The 26,151-nt window shown below is 27.7% G+C and overlaps 2 protein-coding genes across 5 annotated transcripts; both read right to left on the bottom strand.

Annotated features, from left to right (window-relative positions):
• Window positions 1-1,663: 1,663 nt before the first annotated feature.
• On the bottom strand, window positions 1,664-23,571 carry LOC105252547 (NADPH--cytochrome P450 reductase). Of its 3 annotated transcripts, none has more exons than XM_011259972.3 (11): window positions 23,347-23,571; window positions 5,888-6,096; window positions 5,356-5,548; window positions 4,856-5,005; window positions 3,917-4,041; window positions 3,649-3,837; window positions 3,326-3,564; window positions 2,905-3,236; window positions 2,506-2,767; window positions 2,168-2,396; window positions 1,664-2,082 (listed from the first exon to the last, which is right to left on the bottom strand). In XM_011259972.3, exons 2-11 carry the CDS (start codon window positions 6,061-6,063, stop codon window positions 1,938-1,940), a joined length of 2,040 nt encoding a protein of 679 aa, XP_011258274.1. In that variant the 5' UTR covers window positions 6,064-6,096; window positions 23,347-23,571; the 3' UTR covers window positions 1,664-1,937. The 3 variants fall into 3 exon arrangements, with proteins under 3 accessions (XP_011258274.1, XP_011258273.1, XP_019883506.1); XM_011259971.3 differs by lacking the exon at window positions 23,347-23,571 and adding an exon at window positions 10,431-10,633; XM_020027947.2 differs by lacking the exons at window positions 4,856-5,005; window positions 5,356-5,548; window positions 5,888-6,096; window positions 23,347-23,571 and adding an exon at window positions 4,161-4,383.
• Window positions 23,572-23,974: 403 nt separating this feature from the next.
• LOC105252548 (ras-related protein Rab-34) lies at window positions 23,975-25,730 on the bottom strand. 2 transcript variants are annotated; one of them, XM_011259973.3, is made up of 7 exons: window positions 25,323-25,730; window positions 25,077-25,243; window positions 24,840-24,941; window positions 24,710-24,774; window positions 24,506-24,636; window positions 24,202-24,406; window positions 23,975-24,103 (listed from the first exon to the last, which is right to left on the bottom strand). In XM_011259973.3, the coding sequence occupies exons 1-7, from the start codon at window positions 25,383-25,385 to the stop codon at window positions 24,036-24,038; spliced, it is 801 nt and encodes a 266-aa protein (XP_011258275.1). In that variant the 5' UTR covers window positions 25,386-25,730; the 3' UTR covers window positions 23,975-24,035. The 2 variants fall into 2 exon arrangements, with proteins under 2 accessions (XP_011258275.1, XP_019883489.1); XM_020027930.2 differs by lacking the exon at window positions 24,840-24,941.
• Window positions 25,731-26,151: the final 421 nt, after the last annotated feature.

Below are 26,151 nucleotides of genomic sequence, written 5' to 3'. Positions count from 1 at the left end.
TGTATTAATCATAAGAACTCATCATAAAATCTGATTTGAAAATATTTATTGTAATAAACTTAAATTTAAATTTCTTTAATCGTCATTAAGTACGAATTACCTTGCGTTTACGAACTTGCGGTTGTCTTTTTTTATTATTCGTTTATAAACATGGCAAATAATTAGATTAGCTAACAATCAATTATTAATTATTAATTAATCTATTTCTGTTAAATATATCAATTAATTATATTGTTTAGAATTATGTATAACGGTAATTGTTTTCACATATAAAACAGTTTATATAATTTTAATTTTATTTATTATTCTGCATCATATAAAAAATAATTATTTATAATTACACAATTGCTGTTAAGATATCGGTTTCTCGATTTTTTTATATATTCATATATCTCGATATACCATGTATTTAAAAGGCAATATATAAATAAGTAATGCTTATACCTTAATATTTATTCACAATTGTTTTCTTAATTAATATTTTATTTGTTATATCTATATCAATCGTATCTGTAAATTCGATTGGTCAATCCTCTAATTCTAAATAGAAAGAGCAAAAACAATTAATATTACTAACATGCTACTAGTCTGCAATAACTTTACTTTGATTTGTATATTGTATGATTTGTATATTTGTATATTGTATACCACAATTATGTAATCGGGGCGATCAATCAATGGAATTGGTCTACATACAAATTTACTGTAAAGAGTATTCTTTTACTTCCAAAAATAATATCTTTACACTAGAATAAATTTATAATCCATGATTTTTGCATAAAAAACTTAATTAAATTTGCATTAAATTTCCTTATGTATATTAGTAATATATATTATTGATATATGGACCAAAACAATAGATTTTAGAGAATGTAACCCAGACAGCACAAAAAGGCCAAAAGATGTCTTAAAGATGTCTAGAGGACTTTAAGACGTTTTTAAGTCGTCTTTTAGATGTTTTTTGGACATGTGTGCTGTCTGGGAATTATCATTAAATAAAATATTTATGAAATTTGTCCATAAGACTAACAATAAGTATTTGTTTTTGTATAAACTAATAGGTAATAACGACTTTTTATATATATATTTACTATATTGATCTTACAAAAATTATTATTTTTGCTGTATTATACTTGTTGTAAATGAGACTTAATATTTAACTAGACTGTAGTAAATTATATGACCGGAGGTGATTTTTGATTATAAACGGAAAAAAGGTAAAATTTTAGTAGTATTATTTATACAATTAGCATGAGTTAATATTTGCACATCATATTATTAGAAATAACACTTCGTTTTTTTGTCAATACAAATTCAAGGATTGTTTAGCAATTATTTATAGTAAAGATAAGCTTCATCTATCTCTTCTTTGAAATATAAAATATATCTTATTAAAATGTATATTTGAAACAATCCGTTTAAACCTCATATATTTAATAGAAATAGTTATATGATTATATGATTCAATAAATAATCATTGTAGATTAATATATACTTGAGAAAAGAAAAAATTACATATATATAAAATACACACTTTTTGAAATATAAATTTAAAATTAATTTAAGAAAAATTAAATTTATGTAATATAGAAATAAATAATAACAATTAAAACATCCAAAAAAACTTCGTTATTTATAATTTTCATTTTTAAATTTCTCTATAAATTCTATATAAATTTTAAGAAAGACTGTGCCAATTTAGGGAGTCTAAAATATAATTCAACTACAATTATTCTATTCGGTAGAACATGAAGTAAAAAAATTGCGAGATGAAGATTGGCAAACGAAAATAAATCGAATGGTAGCTATTTAATGAATCATATCACTATTCACGATAATCCCTACATACTTTAACGAGTCCAATCTTAGTGAATGTATCTGAAAGTCTTTGTATGTGAAAAAAGCTTCTTTTTATTCTATCCTATAATCAATATGGCTCAACTCCAGACATCACTCGAATATCGCTTTTGCGATTCCATTTTCTTTATGTAATTTGCAGCATCGAGCTCAGACATGTTGCCCCGATCCATAACAACCTTGAGCAATATATTGTGCACATCACGAGCCATGTTTCTAGCATCCCTAAAAGAAACACATACAGTTTACATATTGTAAAACATTACATCTTCTTTTTGCTGTAATAGAAAATTAGGAGCATTGCACTAACCCGCAAACATAAATATGTCCGTTTTGTTCACCGATAACGCGCCAAAGTTCTTCCCTGTTCTTCTCGAGCAAATGAGTGACATAGACTTTGTGCTCTTGCTCACGGCTGAACGCGGTGTGCAATATTAAAGTACCATCTTTCACATACTGCTCCAATTCCTCACGATAAAGATAATCTTCTTGGCTTTTTCTGCATCCAAAGTACAGTATTGTCTCGCCCACCTCTTTGTCTAGAATCAAGTTTAAAATATTAACATATTAGTATTATTAGTATAGCTCTATTATATGATAAGGTAAAATGTTGCGTTATGAAATACCAAGTATTTAGAGAAAATTCACCTTGTTTTTTAGCAAGATCACGTTCCTGTATGAAGCCTCTGAAAGGCGCTAGACCAGTTCCCGGACCAATCATGATAATGGGGATACTTAAGCGCGTTGGTAAACGGAATTGAGACTTCCTTACGAAGATTGGAACGACAGAAGGTGGATCGGAAGGATGTTTCTCCTTCAACCAAGTGGTCGTCACACCTTTGTTGATCCTACCAGTTGGAGTTTTATATTCCACCACTACTGCTGTGATATGAATCGAAGTCGGATAAAGCTGAAACATAGGATCTTTTTAAATAAATAATTATAATATATTTCGTATTCTCCAATTAGTCATATTTTTCAATTAGAGAAATATATCTTATCAATTTATCTTGTCAATATATCTAATCTTTTAAAACCGATAAATACCTTCGGAGATGAAGATATCGAGTAATATCGACATTGTAATCGCGGTAAAATTTCGCACAGGTGATCCAGCGGTGGCTTCAAGCTGGGTATATCTTCCAAAATATGCACAATATTGCGATTCTGTTGAACTATCCACTGTTGATAAGCTGCCTTGCCTTCTACAGTGGTTGATGCCATCAGCTTTAGTTTTTCCTTATCCGCGGGATCAGTTGCATACTCAGCCAACTCTTTGAGAACGTGTGTCCGCGGATTGCTTGTAATGTCTAAGTAATGCGTCAAAGCAGTTCTATAGCTACAAGGACAAGGGAATGGATGCTTCTTTGTGGATTCCTCTGTAAAATGAATAGGAGGTTGATATAAATACAACAAAAAAATATAAATAGTAAATAGAAAAACATAAAGAATAAAGTAAATAACTCACCATCTGTATTTGTAAGAGTAAATACGGTATCCAAGCTCGCACAGCATTGTTCGCCAATTTTATTCACTAGTTCCGCATTGTTCACTGGATAGACTGCTAAATGATCGCCCGCCTCATAACGCATCTTAGAATCTTCGATATCGAATTCAATATGCATGCATGATCTTTCGGATGTCGGACCATGTAGCTCGCGATTTATCTTCACTGGTGCTAGGAACGGATTCTTCGCATCGTACGGTCTACAAAAAATGAATAAAAAAAATTAAGTTAGATACAAAACATAGAAATACTTGATGTAAGTATGGATAAATAAAGATCCTTACACTCTCTGATTTTGGAAGGAATGAAGACGAGCAATCTCTCCGGTGTAAATACGATCGGCAGGTAGATCTACGTGCTCCGTGAGCTTGTATTGTCGAATACTAACATCCTCGCCGGCATCTTCGATACCAAAGAATTCGCAGACAGCCGGCCAAAACTTGTCTTTCCACGTAATAAAATCATCTTCTATGCTGTAATAAAGAAAAAGATATTATTAAAATTAAGTTGCGATAAAAATAAAAAGTGAAAAATATCATATTTAAAACTTACTTAGCATCATCATCTCCAAGACCCAATTCAACGACGCGCGTAGCACCCAATTGTTCTAATTTGTGATCCACGTATATGGCAACCTCGTTATAATGCTCGTAAGTTTTATTACCAAGTCCAAATACCTAAAAAAAACAAGAAATTATTGGTGAAACTTTGCTCACGGATATTCAAATTTCAAGAATTTAGTAGGAGACAATTCGATGATTTGAATTTTATATCGAGTTGCACAAACAGTCGATACCTCGAGCGGCAATGACATTGCGTTACGTCGCGTCATGGCGCCACAAATGTGACAGCGTTGTAGGACGAATCGGAACAATCTATTGTACATTTTCAGATTCATGACATATATACATATATATATGAGATGCCTGGATTGACGCTTGAGATTACAAACAATTTAACACTTAAAGCATCCTTGGACTCTCTATATTACTAGGCACTTTATTTCCTGCTCGAGAAACTCGCACACGACTCTCTCACGTGAACACTCGCACGTGCACCGTTATAATCAAACTCATGGCCATTTGCATCTGTGCCATGCGCCATGCGTTTCCTTAGTGACGTAATGCTCAGTGACATAATTAGCAAAAAATCTCCCGATCAAGAGATCAACATTAAAAAATTGACAAGAATGAAAAAAAAAGAAAAGGAATAAAAAGAATGAAAAAAAAGAAAGAAAGTAAATTTGTTACGTGCCTCATTGCGTACAAAATATTTTATCTTATCTTATTCTTTTTTTAATACATACATCGTTTTAATATTATTATTGAAATTATTAAGATTTCTTCACGCAAGATTTTTATCATGAAAACTTGGACTGAATTACTCGCGAATTAGAATAGTTGAAAGATTTGAAAAAAAATAATCGAGATAAAATAAGTTCAAAGCAAACGTGATACATCTGAGGTCAGAAATAACACCGAGTATACATACCGCGTAATTTAATCCTGTAAGATCACCGTCACCACTTTTGAGCCAATCGACAAATTCCATAGCGTTGTCAGTTGGATCACCTTCTCCGTATGTAGCCAAACAAAACACTGCTAAACTATTTGGAATAGTTTTCAGATGTACCAGCTCTTCCTGTTGTGATAAAATACATTCATTATAACATTTCTTATATGTATAATCATTAATTTTTTTATTACAAATTATTATAATCATTCATAAAATGCGAAATTATTTAGTTAAACATAATAATCAACATGTATGTTATTATTGGACATATGAATAATTAACGAGATAAATTAACTGAAGAATATAATAATTGTTATTCAAAATATGAACAAGGTTTCTTTAATTTACATCTCTATAATAATCATCTCAATCAATGTCTTGGTGAATTCAAATGAATTGGCGCGATTATTTGAGGTATAAAAATATAATTATTCATAATAAATTTAAATTTAAATGAACTGCCACGATTTGCGTACCATATCGCACTCCTCAGGATCGGCCACCATTCCCTTCATTTTATATCTGATGCCTTCTTTAGCAAGACGACCCGCGAATTCTTCAGCGGTGCCCGTCTGGCTACCGTAAAACACTATTAAGCTTCGTCCGGAAGTTTTTAATTTCTTGATGAATGAATTTTCTGATGGCGGTACAGCAACAAATGACGTTGGTCTGCAATTATGAGAAAATTGTTGAAGGTATTTTGTAATTTATCGTTTAATTTTGTATGCATGTATGTGTATGTAAATATGCGTGATATTTGAGACTTTGCAATCATGTTTCATGTTTCGAAATCTGTTCTATTTTTTCCTTCTACAGCTTCAATTTCGAAACCTTTTTCTTTTTTTCGATAACTTTAGGAGAAATATCCTAAATTTTAATTGAAATTTCTTCGCAATTTAAATTTTTTGAAATCTTTTTCCTCTTTTTTTCTCTTTGAGTTTTTGTTAACTTTCGTTAGAGATCCATGCATTCTAAGATGTGGTAAAGAATTTAAAAAAAATTATTTACTGAATGGAATAAGATTTTGTCGTTGGCGTAGACTCTTGCTTATTTCTCCTCAGTATGTACCATATCGCCGCCACACAGAGACCGGTGAGCAATAAGATGTCCACAAGACCGAAAAAGGGTTGCTGGTCGTTGCTGGTTTCCGGTCCGGTTTCTTCCAATACTGGCGAACCTGCCATTCTTACAGCCTTCGGCTGTGATGCGTCTACAGTCTGTGAAAAATTTGCAATTCAATTATGCAATTGATTTTAACAGAAATTGCTTTTTTAAACAAGTCATGTAAGAAAAATATAGTCATCCAATAGAAAATATCATCCAATAGAAATATTCTACTAAGGCTCAAAATTTTTTAATTATACCACAAGACAAAGTTGAGCTATAAAAATCTTGAATCTAAAAAATTAGGTTGTTGTTAGACTTAATGCTAAAAAAAAAATAAATAATGCAGTACAAGTATATTAACAGTATATTATAAGATTGAATGTATATATATATATACATATAAGATGAAATGTGTGTGCATACATATATACATTTAATGTATATTTAATCTTATGCATATTTAATCTTATAATATACTATTCATTATCCGCTTTTTCTTTACGCGCATTAATCGTAACGACATAGTTTTTTTCATTCATAGGAATTGCAAAAACAAATACGTCACTTTGAGCCTTCAAACTTAAGTCAAAGTCCAAACGTTTCTATTTCCACCAATTAAATTTTCGGAATGTATTAAAAGGACCACTTTAAATAATGTTCTTGACCTCATTATAATATAAACCATGAATGTATAAAATTAACACTTGTAACATGATTAAGCTTTTATTAAATCTCTTTTTCTCAAGGTTGAATATTAGTGATAGCACTTTCTACGAAATACAATTTATATATATTTTTATATTATTTTATATCATTTATATTTTAGACAATACTACAAGTTACAACAATATTAATAATACACACTGACTACTCTAATACGCATTAATATTTTGCATTTCACTGTGTGATTCGAAATTTTCCGCTTTACTCTTGTCTTGTCTTTTTAAAAAATGCTAATAAAAAGAATCTCTTCTAATGAAATTCATGCAAATAATATTTTTTTCGAAATTTTAATACATCGTTTTCGCTTAAGACTGAAGAAGATCTATTTACATAAAGGATCTTAAATATATTCCTAGACAAAATTAACGCATAATTTTTTTTATTTTTTCTTTAAAATTTTTCATTAAAATTTAAAGATTAGCTTTTAAAGAAAAAGTGAAAAAAATTATGCGTTAATTTTGTCCACGAGTATATATATATTTTTTTAAAGATCGAGATTACATTATATAACTACAAAAAATTCATAATAAGTATTTATATATTCATTAAAAAAACATTTAATATGATTTAAAAAAATAAACTCCTCAATTATAAAAGATAGATCAATTCAAACAGTCGGCAATGATTCGAAAAAAATATAATTACATAAGAACATGTATTTGAACACGTGTTTGACTTTTGACAATTAAAAAAATAAATCAGTATAGGCTATCAGTATTATAATACGAAAAATTTCTGCACTTTTCAACAGTTTGATACTCCGATTAAATATATATTTTGCAGCACCGTGATTATTTGCATTTCATTAAATATTAATAGTATAGCACTCTCTCTTTTCATCAAGTAAAAAGGAAGAGCGCTAATTATCAGGTCATCATTGTATCTCAGAATGCATTTGCAAAATGATACGAACACATAGGCGGCGCATGCAAGTTGATTCTTGACAATTTTTAATTCGTTAATTCACAATTATAAACGTCATGTTGGATTATGTAACATTTATATGCAGTAAGTGTCATCGTCGATGTTTATGACTCAGATGATTGTGAACCAATGATGATAAAGCAGATATACATTAGCATTTATTCGACATTATTCAGCATTATTTGGTATATTTTTCTTTTATGATTTTTTATTTTGTTATTTTGCGACTAAATTTTGCGACATGAACATGACTAAAATTATTTAGTCATGTTCATGTCGACTGGTTGATAACATGTTTATTACAGCATCAAATGCACGACAAGATAAAATTTACATAATTGTTGTATCATTAAGGATTATTAAAAGCTTATGCAATAGATGAAAAGGAAAAACAAATAAATATTTTCGAATTTTGAAATTTATTTTATTGTAAAAAATTATTTCAAGATATTTTGTCGTTGGAGTATTTGAGAAATAAAAAGTTGATCTTTATATCTATATGAAATTAATCTAAATTAATATTTTGCTTCATCATTTTAGACGCATGCGTAAAGCAAGTGACGTCAACTTTAATATTATTCTGTATCTCTATTTCTCTCTTTGTTTCTCTTTCATTACTTAATTCACATTGTTACATATATCTTGTAACTCGCTCTCTTTATCAGTTGCATTGCTATGTATCAAAAATTCAAAAAAATTAATACAACTTACATCATCAAACGTTTATATTCTTCCAATATGTTGATAATAATACAGGTTTCATGAATATGTTTTTTAGATGCCAAGAACAAATTATAAAAATTTAACAAATGATAAAAATTCACTGAGTTTTTACTGACATTTTCACTGACATGTCCATATCACTAAAACGTACGTTTCGAAATTATCTTGTGTAATAAATATTAGAATGTGCAGAATAAACAAAATAGATACAATTTGTTCTCTTTCTCTTTTTCTCTCTACTTCAAAAAAGTATTTAATATCCGATACGCAATTTTCAGAAAATAGATAGCTAATTTCTAATCATGAATAGTGTAGCGTGTTATAATAGAATGTGTAATAATAGAAATTTAGCATGGCAATAAAAAGAAAAATGCTCTGTAAAATATGTCAAATATTTTACAAGTTTTTTTTAAGTTCTTACGAAGATTATTATACCATTTTTTAATATTATTATTCATAGGCAAGTAAATTTATTTTATATAAAAATTATGTATTTTTACATAAAAAAATAAATAAATGTTTAAAATGCAATAGCTATTTCTTTTAAAATTTATGTGGAGTATAATCTAATTATAAAAGGCTTAAAAGTGTATCAAGAATGAAACATTTTTAAGAGATTCTTCGCGATAATATCAATGTTATTTATTACGATAAGAGAGTAAAAAACAAAAAAAAAACATATTGCTTATTTTGCAAATATAAACGTAAATAATTATTTCGCGTTAAAACGCTCACAAATCTATAAACTGTATATTTAATGTCCATAATTAACAATTTTGATTGTTAAACATAGCGAAACGTCAATATCTTATTAATTTTTATGAGATGTCCATCATGGTCAATGTTATTTTTATTAATAGTATTAGTAGTTATTGACACTTTTCAATTATTCACTTAGCTTGGGAATATATATTATTAACTCAGATCATATTGTCTATGTTTCAACAACTGTTTAGTTTGAATTCCAATAATATAAAAGTAAATGTGGAAAGAAAAATTAAAAGAAATAACAATTGTCGATATAAAACAAGCAAGTATGGAGATGAATATCGATTCAACATTCGACTTTATCTAAAATTTAAAAGAATTGATTAATTTTTATGCTTGAATTGATTCTGTTTCATTTCTACTGATTACATGAATAGAACAAGAAAAACAGAAAAAATATCGAAAGGCACTTTCTTTAGTGCAATATTATTTCTTATTATTTATATTATTATAAATAATTGTTATTATTATTATATTCGATTACAGATTGTGTATATTATAGGTTTAATCTATATTTATTAAACTTCATTATTTTATATCTTATCATGTAAATTGTTTTTTATTTATTTATATTTATTCTCTATTTATAAGCCTAACAAATGTTGCAAACAATTGCATTTTTTTAATGCTTATGTTTATTACGTTTTGAAATCAATTTCGAAATCGATAATTTTTATTTAATAATTACGATTTTATTTAACTACGGCTGTCGTCAATGGACGACGAATAGAAATGCATATCCGTAGTTAAAAGGTTAATAACTTAAGTCATTTAAAATATATTGACATTATTATCTCGACATTATTATCTTAATTTTTATTTTTTATTTGTCTTTAATTTCTACGAATTTTTCCGAACGAATCATATATCTGATACTGCACCAATTAAATAGAATACATAATGTATTTTCTTTATTTCAAAATTGAAATAAATTTGATTTCAAAATAATAGATTTTTATTATTAAATAGAGAATACTTGCATTACAAGTATTTGAGAAAAATTACGTAATATCAGAACAGAAAAAGAATTTAAATGACAATTTAGCATGCAACCTCGCTGCATTTCACGCGAATGGAATATATTTTGATATATTTAAAAATTTCTTCCATGTCTTGCATTATTCGACACGTGAGAAAATATCTTGTAAATTACTTAACCGTAATCTGCTTAAAGTTCACAATTTTGTGAAATGTAAAGCATGTAGAAACTTATCCATGATTTGCTCTCGCGTCAACGTTAATTGTTAATTACAAGTACAATTGTACTTATATGTTAGTTACGTTTCCTCGTTTCATATCCGCTTACCGGCAGTTCCATATTCTAAGCGAGAAACGTGCAATCGGGAGGACTTGCGGAAGTGAAAAGGCGATTGATCACACGCGAGCGGAGTCTACCTGAACGAGCGACCTGTGCGCGACAAACTCTCACGGTGACAATCGGCGCGCGACTGAGAGCCGAGAGAATCGCGATGTGATGACGTGACTACTGTACACTACACACGCATTATATGCGCATGAATTTTACGCGTGCACGATCGTCGCTGTATCGGCAACTATGATAAAATGACAAGTCATCTTATTCGAGTGACGTCCTATTACGGAGTGTCTCAGAAATCCACGCTTTCTCTTCAAATCGGCTAAATCTGCTAAATCAATTGTAATATTATTGATAAAAGAAATTCGACTTCGAAGTTTTATTCAAAGATTACTTTGATCGTACGTGTGTGTGCGTTATATGTTTAAAATTTTTCCTCGTTTTCATACAGGAAGTAGACTAGACATCTTCCAAATATTATATGCACGCATATTTTAAGTACATGTGTCCAGCCAATGTTGAGTCTTATCTTATAAACGAATTCGGATAACCTCCTTAAAATAGATATTTAGAATGACCAATCGTGACTCTCAAACAGACTCAGTATACAGAATTATATGTTAATTTTTTTTAGAGAGCTTTCGATTGATTAATACTGCGTGTGTACTATGCGAATTTATCTCGATAAAATTCAATATTAAACTGGATTTGATTGACTGTATATGGATAAGTTGAATATTTCATTTTATTTCCTTATTTATTAGAACACACCAATGTGCTTCTTTTATTCTGTTCAGAGGTATTTTTTATATAAAAAAAATTAAAAAATTAAAAAATTAAAAAATTAAAAGAGATATTTTTTATATAAAAAAAATTTTAAAAAAAAATATATATACATATACATTATTATAAGATATATGTAAAAATCTGTAAGATATTTTAAAATTGAAATATTATATAAGATGTTTTAAATTTAAATATCTTTAATATTTATAAATATCTTATGTATATCTATAATATATCTATATGATGTATATCTATAATATAAATATCTTTAATAAAAATTATACGTAGCATAAAAATTATACGCGCATGATTTTATTTGTTCATTAATTTTTTCACAAATCTTCAAATGCTTACGACACTCAAAGTAGTTTTATTTTTGTATACTTTTAATACAAGTATCATATCTCTCGATAAATATGACTGTGCACTTTGTTATTATAAATTATTATTATTATAAATTATTCTAATATTATATTCTTTCTGAATGTTATACTCGAAAATGTATAATATACATAAAAGTATAGAAGAACGCGATTGATATTTAAAAATTATATCTTACATATATTATATGCGGAGAATATTAATATTTGACTAAATATTAATACTATAAATTATAATATCTTATAATGTCTTGAATATAATATATTCTCGAATTAAATGTCAACTGTATCTTAAATGTTTTTATATAACATTATTGAATTATATAATTTATAAATGATGAATTATATGATTTATAAATAATCATTTGGCAGAAAAAATACAAGATTTCTTATCATTTCTTTTTTCAAGAAAAATTATGAAATCAAAAGTTGATATATTTCAGTAGAATTCCAAATCGCTTTGATAGCTAGTAGAGTTTCAATGAAATAGATTAACAGATTAATAAATAACATATCATGTCTTACAAGTCATGCCTTATCTACATAAAGATATTGTTCACAAGAAGATAATTCTAATCAATTTATTTTCAGCAAAGAAATTGCAAGAAAAATTACGCTTGATCGTTAAAGAATGTATAAGACTTGCCAGAATTGCATTTATATGCAGATCGAAGGTGCTTCGACAAAGTGAAAGCCAATAAAAGGAAGCGAGTGAAAAGAGACATTCGCTCTCTTCTACGTTAATACATTACGATTGCATAAAAAAAGAACAAAAAATTTTTGTTAGCGAATCGACAGCATTGATGAAAAATATATTATAAATATATATTAAATATGTCTGTAATATGATATTGCAATTACATTTTTTATCAATATTCTATATAACTATATAACTGTAGATCTCAAAAAATATATTGTTATATTTTAACTTCGAAAGAAATTCATGTAAAATATATGTATTCGTCTTATTTTTATTTAGTACATTTTATATTTCTTTCCTCTAATTCTGATAATTCTTTTAAACATTTTCTGTTTCAATTCTCTTTTATAACAAAAAAAGAAGAAAAATTTTCTTAGAAAATTATAATCTCGCACAATGATGTTTAATCTTAATGTTGTCGCAGCACATGTTTAAAGTAAATAAATGATTTTCGAAAATTTGCCGAAAACGATAGATTACCTTATCGACGCGAATGATGACGCGTCGTGTCTTGTGTTATGACTACTGTACACACACACACACACACACACACACACACACACACACACACACGCGCGCGCGCGCGCGCGCGCATACGCATACGCACACATACATACATACATACATACATACATACATACATACATACATACATACATACATACATACATACATACATACATACATACATACATACATACATACATACATACATACATACATACATACATACATACATACATACATACATACATACATACATACATACATACATACATACATACATACATACATACATACATACATACATATATACATATATACATACATACATACATACATATATACATACATACATACATATATACATACATACATACATAATGTATATATATATATATATATATATATATATATATATATATAGATATATATACACATATATATTGGACGGATTAAAGTTGAAGAGATGGCAGGATACGTTAGATGAATTATAATGCTATCTACAAGGTCAGTTTTTCGAACACGTCATGTATACACGTCACACGTGTTTAATTAAATGACAGCGATATGATTGTCGATCTCCCTACATTGTTACATACATTTACACATATGTTATATTCTAATAAATAATTTTGCTAAATTTTTATCACTATATTTTACATTTTAAATATATTAATAATTTCAAATTATCGATAATTAATACGAGATTAATAAACTCGATAGCAATATCACATTAAACGCGCGATACCTCGAATTCTTTATTCTTTTGTTATGTCTACGAGAATTTTTTAATGTTTTCATGGAGAGAAAACCTTTTTTCTTCAGCCATGTGAGATTAAAATTCTCGAATTAAAATTCTCAAGTAAATAATAACTTTAATTAACGCAGTTTAAAATCAATTTCAAATAAAAATCTCTCATTAATTATTCAAGCTAATGGCGTTAATAGATTGGGATCATTTTAATCAGAAATGTATGCTCGTTATGATGTCTTTGCATGCGCTATCGGCTTTTTTTATACTTTCGCGACAGGAATCCAAAGGTAAGTTGTAATTTATATCAATCAGACTTAAACTTTAAATCGAAATTTATGTGGAGCTTTACATGGAAATTGTGTGCCGTAATAAAAATAGATATCAAACATTTGATATTATCTAAAATGAAAAATTCGTATTTATATTTTTCATATTAGTTGTACCCGAACAAGAAATTAAAAAACAAGTCGAAAAAAAACGGGAATGTTAATATAATAGCGGAAATAAATTTATCTCTTCAAAGAATTTTACCAACTTTTTTAACAATCATGGCAAGCGAACCTGAAAAGACGAGTAAACCTGAAAATGAAATAGTGAATCTTAAGGTAAGCATTCATGAAAAAAGATATATAAATTGTACATGAAAATTATAATGAAATCATAATCAAATGAATGGCAATGAATTATGTAATCGACATCAATGAATTTCAATTTTTTTGATAGTTTAATAAACAATTTATCGCAAAGTAAAAATCCGTCAATTTTTGTCAATTTTATATTTTGTGTATTATTACGAATTTTTTAATTGTTATAATTTGAGACAAAAATGTCTTCAGATGAAGTAAAATTATTAGATATCTTATAATGACAACAAATTTATTGCATAATTAAATACGCAAGTGCAATCAGTGTGTAAAGACACTTGTACCGATCGAATAAGAATATTTGGTAAAGATAAAAATGTTAAATAAAAATATTTGGCATAACTCGATATGGATATGACATGGAAATTAATGAATGTGCATATCAGTGAATACATGTATTATCGCTTGAATTCAATGCAAATATCGTCTTCTGAAAATTTTTTTTATATCAAATAACTTTGATATAAAAAACAAGATATTTTAAAAATAGGATTTAAGCAACGAAAGAAGAAATAAGGAAAACATTGAAGTCGAGATGACATCAACGAATCCGGAGCAGAAAAATAAACAACCGACAGCCTGCGAGGAAGATCCCTATATCGTAAAGCTGTTTAAAAGTCTAATGAAATCGGAAAGTCAGAAGAGCTCGGAAAAGAAAAAGTAATGTCTGGATCATCTTGAAGAATATTAACAAAATTTTTGTAAAATAAGGTAAATGGCTATAACTTCGTCAGCGGATATAATTTCGTCAAGCTTTCTTAAAATTAAATAAATTAAGCAATCTCGCGTATAACGACTATATTTCCCGATTTGAAACGATGTTGATGGAAATAGTCGATATACGCGAGATTGCTTAAATTATTTAATTTTAAGAAGGCTTGACGAAATTATATCCGCTGACGAAGTTATAGCCATTTACCTTATATCTAAAAAAAGCATTATTATTGTAAAAAAAGCAAAATTAATACATTTTAAATTGCATTCATAATTCGCTTATATAATATGCTTTATTGAATCTCCAGATTAACAAGATATCTCCAGATTAATAAGATATAAATGCTCAATTAGAAACTATTTCCTAGTGCTTTTTTGTTGAGATATCAATATTGTTATTGTATCAATATCAATAGAAATATCTTATATTTGATATAAATATTGTTACACAGTGATTCAACTATAATTTTTTAACAGTAATTTTTTAGTAATACAGATTAGATATGTAACAAACGTAATCTAACACATATTGTACTTCATGGAAAAAAATCTACAAATATTTGCATGAAAAATCTCTCGAGACATTTGCTTGCATTACTGCTATATCGAATTATGATACCGAAAGTGAGAAATTATGAATTTTTTCCTCCATATGTTATTATAAATTAACGTTTTTATGCCTCTACTTTATCTTTTCCACGTGTGTATGCACAAGTGCATTCGATTATCAGCTACATAAGATTACAATATATCGAGAATTCTTTCTTTTTTTTATTATTCTGCTTCATAATTCAATCTGCCACGTGTCTTACTTCCATCGAAAATAAATAATCGATCGACAGATTCACAGCTATTTATTCTTTCAGAAAAAAGAAAATTTTTTCTTATTAATGTTTTCTTCAATATATTTTACTAATTTATATTATCAAATAGTGAGAACGTAGTGGCACATACTTGTATATTTCGAAAAGCACAGAGAAAAAGAATCGTATTTCTCCCGTTTCTGACATCATCATGGGATATATTTATAGTAAAGAACCAAGATCAAGAATTCTCAAGTACATTTGGTTTATCGTTATCCAATGTAACGTGAATTTTTCGCCGTGTACATCACTTGATTGTGGCGACTTCGTCGTGACAACGATCGCGAATCTGAATAATGCATTCGGGGATCAAAGATCACTAAGGAACGTATTTCTGATATCTAATGCCAGATTGATTGATTGAAGAAATAACATCCTAAAACTAAGAAATAGCATCCTAAAACAATTTCAAATATTTAGTACTGTTAGGAGAAATTTATTTTATTGATCGTACTGTAACAAGAAGAGTACACAGTAATAAGAAGAGAAACAATAAAAGAAGTTTTTAATTTAAGAGTATTGAAAAAAAAAAAGATTATAAAAAAGAATATTAGCTTAAAAGATAAACTTTATAGATTCTTTCGCGAATATATTTACTAATTGGTATTAAATATTGTTATTAATCACACGTAATTATTTTCAAGCACATTTGGTTTATCATTCCAATGTAACGTGAATTTTTTGCCGTATAATGATATATCTGTTACAAACAAAAATATATTAACATATACAAACAAAATTATATAAAAATATATTCATTTAAGAAATGTAAATTAAATAAAGAAATGTAATATTAAAAATATACAATTTTTTAACAATATAATGCAATAATTTTTCTTACAAGATAATTATGTTTGATTGCAGTGAATTTTCATCATTATATATTAGTATCTTGCAATCTTATAAGAACTGATGCAAGAACTTATTCGTATTACCCTCCTTTGCGCGATTAAACATCGCCAATTATCACAATTTATAATCAACAAGTGCATTATCTGATAAGTATAAGCTTTTAAAATTAATATATTGGCTGACAAACGAATGTTATCTACTATTTAGACTATCACATAAAAGTTTATCAACATTTTAATACATTTTATCAATAAATTTGGTACACACGTACGTATATTATACGTATATTACATATAAGATGTCTCAAAATCACATCACTTATTTTTTCAATAGTAAATTCTCTACTAAATTTAAAGACGATTTTTCTTTAACAAAAAAAGTCGAAATGTCAACAATTTATAAATTATTGACGATTATAAAAAAAAAAGATTTCTCGCAAACCAAATTTGTAGAATTATAAAAAGTTAAAAGATTAACAAAATATTCTACAATTTTACATGGAATTTATTTTTTAATAAAATTTTAATTCGATATTAATTACTTATAAAGATATATGATAAAAAATGATACTTTTTCTCTATATTTTACTAAGAAAAAATCGATTTTAAATTAGAGAAAATCTGCTATTAAAAAGACATTTGATGAGAGATTTTGGGATATATTCTATAAGTATATGTAATGCTAAAAATAAGAAAAAAGAAAAAAATAGAAAGAAAGAAACATATTAAGATAGATATTTAATAGAAATTTGATAAAGTATTAAAAAACAAAAAATACTGATAATGGTCAAATTTTCACTCAAGAAATAAATTTTAAATTTTGTGAAAAATACATTTATTTATTCATATTAATGTTTCATATGTTGTAATGTTTCATATGTTAGTACATTTTATATTTCTTTCCTCTAATTCTGATAATTCTTTTAAACATTTTCTGTTTCAATTCTCTTTTATAACAAAAAAAGAAGAAAAATTTTCTTAGAAAATTATAATCTCGCACAATGATGTTTAATCTTAATGTTGTCGCAGCACATGTTTAAAGTAAATAAATGATTTTCGAAAATTTGCCGAAAACGATAGATTACCTTATCGACGCGAATGATGACGCGTCGTGTCTTGTGTTATGACTACTGTACACACACACACACACACACACACACACACACACACACGCGCGCGCGCGCGCGCGCGCGCGCATACGCATACGCACACATACATACATACATACATACATACATACATACATACATACATACATACATACATACATACATACATACATACATACATACATACATACATACATACATACATACATACATACATACATACATACATACATACATACATACATACATACATACATACATACATACATACATATATACATATATACATACATACATACATACATATATACATACATACATACATATATACATACATACATACATAATGTATATATATATATATATATATATATATATATATATATATATAGATATATATACACATATATATTGGACGGATTAAAGTTGAAGAGATGGCAGGATACGTTAGATGAATTATAATGCTATCTACAAGGTCAGTTTTTCGAACACGTCATGTATACACGTCACACGTGTTTAATTAAATGACAGCGATATGATTGTCGATCTCCCTACATTGTTACATACATTTACACATATGTTATATTCTAATAAATAATTTTGCTAAATTTTTATCACTATATTTTACATTTTAAATATATTAATAATTTCAAATTATCGATAATTAATACGAGATTAATAAACTCGATAGCAATATCACATTAAACGCGCGATACCTCGAATTCTTTATTCTTTTGTTATGTCTACGAGAATTTTTTAATGTTTTCATGGAGAGAAAACCTTTTTTCTTCAGCCATGTGAGATTAAAATTCTCGAATTAAAATTCTCAAGTAAATAATAACTTTAATTAACGCAGTTTAAAATCAATTTCAAATAAAAATCTCTCATTAATTATTCAAGCTAATGGCGTTAATAGATTGGGATCATTTTAATCAGAAATGTATGCTCGTTATGATGTCTTTGCATGCGCTATCGGCTTTTTTTATACTTTCGCGACAGGAATCCAAAGGTAAGTTGTAATTTATATCAATCAGACTTAAACTTTAAATCGAAATTTATGTGGAGCTTTACATGGAAATTGTGTGCCGTAATAAAAATAGATATCAAACATTTGATATTATCTAAAATGAAAAATTCGTATTTATATTTTTCATATTAGTTGTACCCGAACAAGAAATTAAAAAACAAGTCGAAAAAAAACGGGAATGTTAATATAATAGCGGAAATAAATTTATCTCTTCAAAGAATTTTACCAACTTTTTTAACAATCATGGCAAGCGAACCTGAAAAGACGAGTAAACCTGAAAATGAAATAGTGAATCTTAAGGTAAGCATTCATGAAAAAAGATATATAAATTGTACATGAAAATTATAATGAAATCATAATCAAATGAATGGCAATGAATTATGTAATCGACATCAATGAATTTCAATTTTTTTGATAGTTTAATAAACAATTTATCGCAAAGTAAAAATCCGTCAATTTTTGTCAATTTTATATTTTGTGTATTATTACGAATTTTTTAATTGTTATAATTTGAGACAAAAATGTCTTCAGATGAAGTAAAATTATTAGATATCTTATAATGACAACAAATTTATTGCATAATTAAATACGCAAGTGCAATCAGTGTGTAAAGACACTTGTACCGATCGAATAAGAATATTTGGTAAAGATAAAAATGTTAAATAAAAATATTTGGCATAACTCGATATGGATATGACATGGAAATTAATGAATGTGCATATCAGTGAATACATGTATTATCGCTTGAATTCAATGCAAATATCGTCTTCTGAAAATTTTTTTTATATCAAATAACTTTGATATAAAAAACAAGATATTTTAAAAATAGGATTTAAGCAATGAAAGAAGAAATAAGGAAAACATTGAAGTCGAGATGACATCAACGAATCCGGAGCAGAAAAATAAACAACCGACAGCCTGCGAGGAAGATCCCTATATCGTAAAGCTGTTTAAAAGTCTAATGAAATCGGAAAGTCAGAAGAGCTCGGAAAAGAAAAAGTAATGTCTGGATCATCTTGAAGAATATTAACAAAATTTTTGTAAAATAAGGTAAATGGCTATAACTTCGTCAGCGGATATAATTTCGTCAAGCTTTCTTAAAATTAAATAAATTAAGCAATCTCGCGTATAACGACTATATTTCCCGATTTGAAACGATGTTGATGGAAATAGTCGATATACGCGAGATTGCTTAAATTATTTAATTTTAAGAAGGCTTGACGAAATTATATCCGCTGACGAAGTTATAGCCATTTACCTTATATCTAAAAAAAGCATTATTATTGTAAAAAAAGCAAAATTAATACATTTTAAATTGCATTCATAATTCGCTTATATAATATGCTTTATTGAATCTCCAGATTAACAAGATATCTCCAGATTAATAAGATATAAATGCTCAATTAGAAACTATTTCCTAGTGCTTTTTTGTTGAGATATCAATATTGTTATTGTATCAATATCAATAGAAATATCTTATATTTGATATAAATATTGTTACACAGTGATTCAACTATAATTTTTTAACAGTAATTTTTTAGTAATACAGATTAGATATGTAACAAACGTAATCTAACACATATTGTACTTCATGGAAAAAAATCTACAAATATTTGCATGAAAAATCTCTCGAGACATTTGCTTGCATTACTGCTATATCGAATTATGATACCGAAAGTGAGAAATTATGAATTTTTTCCTCCATATGTTATTATAAATTAACGTTTTTATGCCTCTACTTTATCTTTTCCACGTGTGTATGCACAAGTGCATTCGATTATCAGCTACATAAGATTACAATATATCGAGAATTCTTTCTTTTTTTTATTATTCTGCTTCATAATTCAATCTGCCACGTGTCTTACTTCCATCGAAAATAAATAATCGATCGACAGATTCACAGCTATTTATTCTTTCAGAAAAAAGAAAATTTTTTCTTATTAATGTTTTCTTCAATATATTTTACTAATTTATATTATCAAATAGTGAGAACGTAGTGGCACATACTTGTATATTTCGAAAAGCACAGAGAAAAAGAATCGTATTTCTCCCGTTTCTGACATCATCATGGGATATATTTATAGTAAAGAACCAAGATCAAGAATTCTCAAGTACATTTGGTTTATCGTTATCCAATGTAACGTGAATTTTTCGCCGTGTACATCACTTGATTGTGGCGACTTCGTCGTGACAACGATCGCGAATCTGAATAATGCATTCGGGGATCAAAGATCACTAAGGAACGTATTTCTGATATCTAATGCCAGATTGATTGATTGAAGAAATAACATCCTAAAACTAAGAAATAGCATCCTAAAACAATTTCAAATATTTAGTACTGTTAGGAGAAATTTATTTTATTGATCGTACTGTAACAAGAAGAGTACACAGTAATAAGAAGAGAAACAATAAAAGAAGTTTTTAATTTAAGAGTATTGAAAAAAAAAAAGATTATAAAAAAAGAATATTAGCTTAAAAGATAAACTTTATAGATTCTTTCGCGAATATATTTACTAATTGGTATTAAATATTGTTATTAATCACACGTAATTATTTTCAAGCACATTTGGTTTATCATTCCAATGTAACGTGAATTTTTTGCCGTATAATGATATATCTGTTACAAACAAAAATATATTAACATATACAAACAAAATTATATAAAAATATATTCATTTAAGAAATGTAAATTAAATAAAGAAATGTAATATTAAAAATATACAATTTTTTAACAATATAATGCAATAATTTTTCTTACAAGATAATTATGTTTGATTGCAGTGAATTTTCATCATTATATATTAGTATCTTGCAATCTTATAAGAACTGATGCAAGAACTTATTCGTATTACCCTCCTTTGCGCGATTAAACATCGCCAATTATCACAATTTATAATCAACAAGTGCATTATCTGATAAGTATAAGCTTTTAAAATTAATATATTGGCTGACAAACGAATGTTATCTACTATTTAGACTATCACATAAAAGTTTATCAACATTTTAATACATTTTATCAATAAATTTGGTACACACGTACGTATATTATACGTATATTACATATAAGATGTCTCAAAATCACATCACTTATTTTTTCAATAGTAAATTCTCTACTAAATTTAAAGACGATTTTTCTTTAACAAAAAAAGTCGAAATGTCAACAATTTATAAATTATTGACGATTATAAAAAAAAAAGATTTCTCGCAAACCAAATTTGTAGAATTATAAAAAGTTAAAAGATTAACAAAATATTCTACAATTTTACATGGAATTTATTTTTTAATAAAATTTTAATTCGATATTAATTACTTATAAAGATATATGATAAAAAATGATACTTTTTCTCTATATTTTACTAAGAAAAAATCGATTTTAAATTAGAGAAAATCTGCTATTAAAAAGACATTTGATGAGAGATTTTGGGATATATTCTATAAGTATATGTAATGCTAAAAATAAGAAAAAAGAAAAAAATAGAAAGAAAGAAACATATTAAGATAGATATTTAATAGAAATTTGATAAAGTATTAAAAAACAAAAAATACTGATAATGGTCAAATTTTCACTCAAGAAATAAATTTTAAATTTTGTGAAAAATACATTTATTTATTCATATTAATGTTTCATATGTTGTAAATAATTACTTGATAATATATTAATAATAGACGAAATATATTATAAAGATAAAAAAATTTGTATTAAATGTAAAAATTATATAAACAAAAATATATACATTTTTCTTAATTTTTTTAATAACAGTAATACTTTTAACTTAATTAATTTAATTCAATTCAATATTTTATATGACATGTGCATTAATATTATATAGAATTATGCAAATATATATAGATTTTATTTTCTGCGAGTATTATAATAACTAACAATTAATGAATATATCTAATTATTGGTCGATGCCAAGAAAAAAATCTGTTAGTAGTTGACAGTTATGATAGCTAACATATATTAAACTACATTAGCAGCTGAATATTCTCCAAATTATCGTTTAACTATTTATTTTTTTACAGTGTCAAGTTCGTCTGTCTGAAATTGTATTTTTTAGACGATTTGAAAAATGATTATATAGCGCGAGACGTGCTATTTGAATTGAATTGAATGTTATAAAAGTCATTCATCATCAAATGAATACGTGTACAGACAAATTAATGATATCCAGTACATCAATATTTACAAGAACTCTTGACGAGATTTACGTATCACAAGCGAGACACGCATACGAATCTCTTTTGCTTGAAGCATACAATTGATTACGCAAACAACAAGATATGTCTGTATAGGAGAAAATCGAAAGCTGTATATTAAGCTGTTACGATATCTATAAATTAATATGTATCGAAGAGCAGCCAATATCACTCGACACTCGAAAAATATTAAAGCAATGATAGATGTACTGTATATGTTATATGACACGTAGCAGTGCCACATTTTTTATTTCCCTCCCAAAAAAAACTTGATAAAGTTTATACGCTTGCGTGTGGAATTCAGATGAGTCACGTGACTGAGATTTCCTCTTCCTTAGTACGTTATCACCTGTCGGAATGCAGTTCGAAATTTACCTGTCAGTGAGATGACAGGAAGAACTTCTTGTTAGCCGGTTTCTCGTGCGACTTCTCGTAGCGCCGATCACGTATTGAATGATTCGCCGATTAAAAATACACTGTAATTTGAAAAGAATGGAATTTCTTCTCAAACACTGACGACGAGATATATAATGCGTTGCTCAGAGAACGCGACGATCGACGAAAATCCTCAGGACAGATGATATGTAATGAGCACAGAAGCGATACGAAAAGTGATACAGACAATGGCGCCATGAACGGCAACGATCAGAAGTACCCGAGTGACGTATAAATTCAAATGCATCGCGAATGTGAGAACAGCTGTTCGAAATTGCTACTTAATTTTCGCTTATGTAGAAAGAATAAAATTGTTAAATTTCTTTAAATCATTAAAAATTCATGCGTTATTATTTATTAATTATGTCGAAAATTCGCTTGTGAATCGCCAAAAAATTGTCACATTTTTGTCATTTAATTTATTATGAATTTTTATAAATTTATATTAATTATAAATATTAAATAACAAAAACGTATGACAATTTTTCAACGATTCACAATTATATATATATATATATATATATATAATATTTAATATTTAATTTTTATATAATATTTAATTTTAATCTCTCTCTCTCTCTCTCTCTCTCTTTCTCATTTAAATATCTATATTAAATGATTCAATCACATTACAACGGGCATTTGAAACACTTTGGCAGTTTCTTCGTCTCGGCTTCTTTCGATTGTCTTTTCAATGCTAAAATAACACAAGCAATGTCACTTATCTCTTTGCGATACGTTATCGATAAATTCTTGTTTACATCTGCGACATTGAAATTAAATATTCCTACTTACTTATCGTCGAGCCGATATTGATCGGTTCGAGTTTTAAACTTTGCATCTCGCGCAATGCCATTGCCTGAAAGGTGAGCGCAGCGATACGCGTGAATAATTCGGACACCCCGTTGCCCGTTCTCGATGAGACCGCCCAATATTCCGCCCGCATTCTTCTCGCCGTTTCCGCCGCTCGTTTTTCAATTATGTCGTATACTTGATGAGACTGACAATTCAATTATGTCGTATACTTGATGAGACTGACATTTACCAAAATGATAATGATGGTGATCGAGAGAAAATAAATATTATTATCGATTCTTACCAATAAATCCTTCTTGGCGCCGACTAGAAAGATGTGATAAGGGCCAACGTTGCTACGACTCGCTTCGTTTAACCATTGCTGGCAATGCGCCAGTGACATCAAGTTACTCACATCGAAAACAACCACGATTACTGTAAAATAAAATATATATGTAAGTAATGTAAAACGTAGACGAATAAAAAAATTGTAAGGATATTTATTAACCATTAGCGCCACGATAATAAGATGCTGCTATACACTTGAATCTTTCCTGTCCGGCGGTATCCCATCTGTAAACATTATTTTCAATTATTATCGCATACATTCATATAAATGATTGTATTTGTCTTATTACATTTGCAAATGGAAAGGCAGGCCGAGGATATCGAATCTCTCCACTTCAAAATCCACGCCGATTGTAGCCTTGTAATTATTATTGAAGAGTTTGTGGCAGAAACTATATAAAGCAATAGTAATTTTCTTTATCTGAATCATTATAATAAAGAATGCAAATTGATAAGCATAATTTGGTAGAAATACAATATAAGCCTTCTTAATGTCAAGAGTTTTTTTTTATCGAATTAAATTTTACCGATTCACCAACGATGTCTTGCCGACAGCAACATCGCCGATGACGATCACTTTGGAGATTCTGAGAGTTAAGTTCTTGTTTTCGCAGGTTCGTCTGATTAAACTGCCGAAATCATTCTCGGTGTACGGAGTCATCTCCGACGAAAAGGGTGGCGGCCAAACAGTTATCTATTCGAAAGAAATTAGAAAAGTGCATTATAATTTTTTTTAAACACAAGCGATCAATTTCAGCAAACATTTTACTTACCTGTCTCTCATCGTGGGCTTTTTCTTTCATCATTTTGTAAACCGCGGAGCGTGTTTCCAACATTGCACCCCTACCGAATCGAATTAAAACATCTTGAAAAACAACTTCTTATGTATTATGCATAATTATCATTCTACAATATATACAGATTCCGCAATTCTATGTTTAGAATGATGTTTAGATTCTATGTTTAGATCTTTTATGAACTACACCAAATTGTCTAAAACTTTTTCCGAGACTGGCAATTCTATTGTGTATTATATGAACGCAACATGAATAATTCAGAGTGAGTCAAAGTGGCGAAACATTGGTTGCTGGGGCAGATGTTCGATTGTAACACAATGGGTGACCTATACGGGTACGATTATTGAACATGAGACATATGATAATATGGTGTGCGAGAAATTTATCATGAATTATATAATAATAATTTAAAAATTATATGATGAAATTATATAATACAAATTTTAAAAATTAAATAGATTAAAATATATTAAGTAAAAATTAAATATTAAAAATTAAATTAATTAATTTGTACTAATTATTATATTATTGTATTAATTATTACATTATCATGTAATAATATTAATTATAAAATTATTATATCATAAAGTTATTATATAATATCATAGTATATATATATATATATATATATATATATATATACATTCATTTTGTATTAGACAATAAACATTATTTTATAAATAATACTTATCTTTCTCATTTTCATTTTCTCTTCCGCTCTCGCAAATGCTTTTACGATTTTACTCACATAAAATTCTCTTCTTTATAAGCCGTTCAATTTATTAACAGTTAGTAATTGCGCATA

This window comes from Camponotus floridanus, unplaced genomic scaffold (genome assembly GCF_003227725.1).
Source record: "Camponotus floridanus strain SB8 unplaced genomic scaffold, Cflo_v7.5 scaffold102, whole genome shotgun sequence".
NCBI lineage: Eukaryota > Metazoa > Arthropoda > Insecta > Hymenoptera > Formicidae > Camponotus > Camponotus floridanus.
The sequence above is the reverse complement of the archived record's forward strand: the minus strand, read 5'-3'. Positions and strand labels throughout refer to the sequence as shown.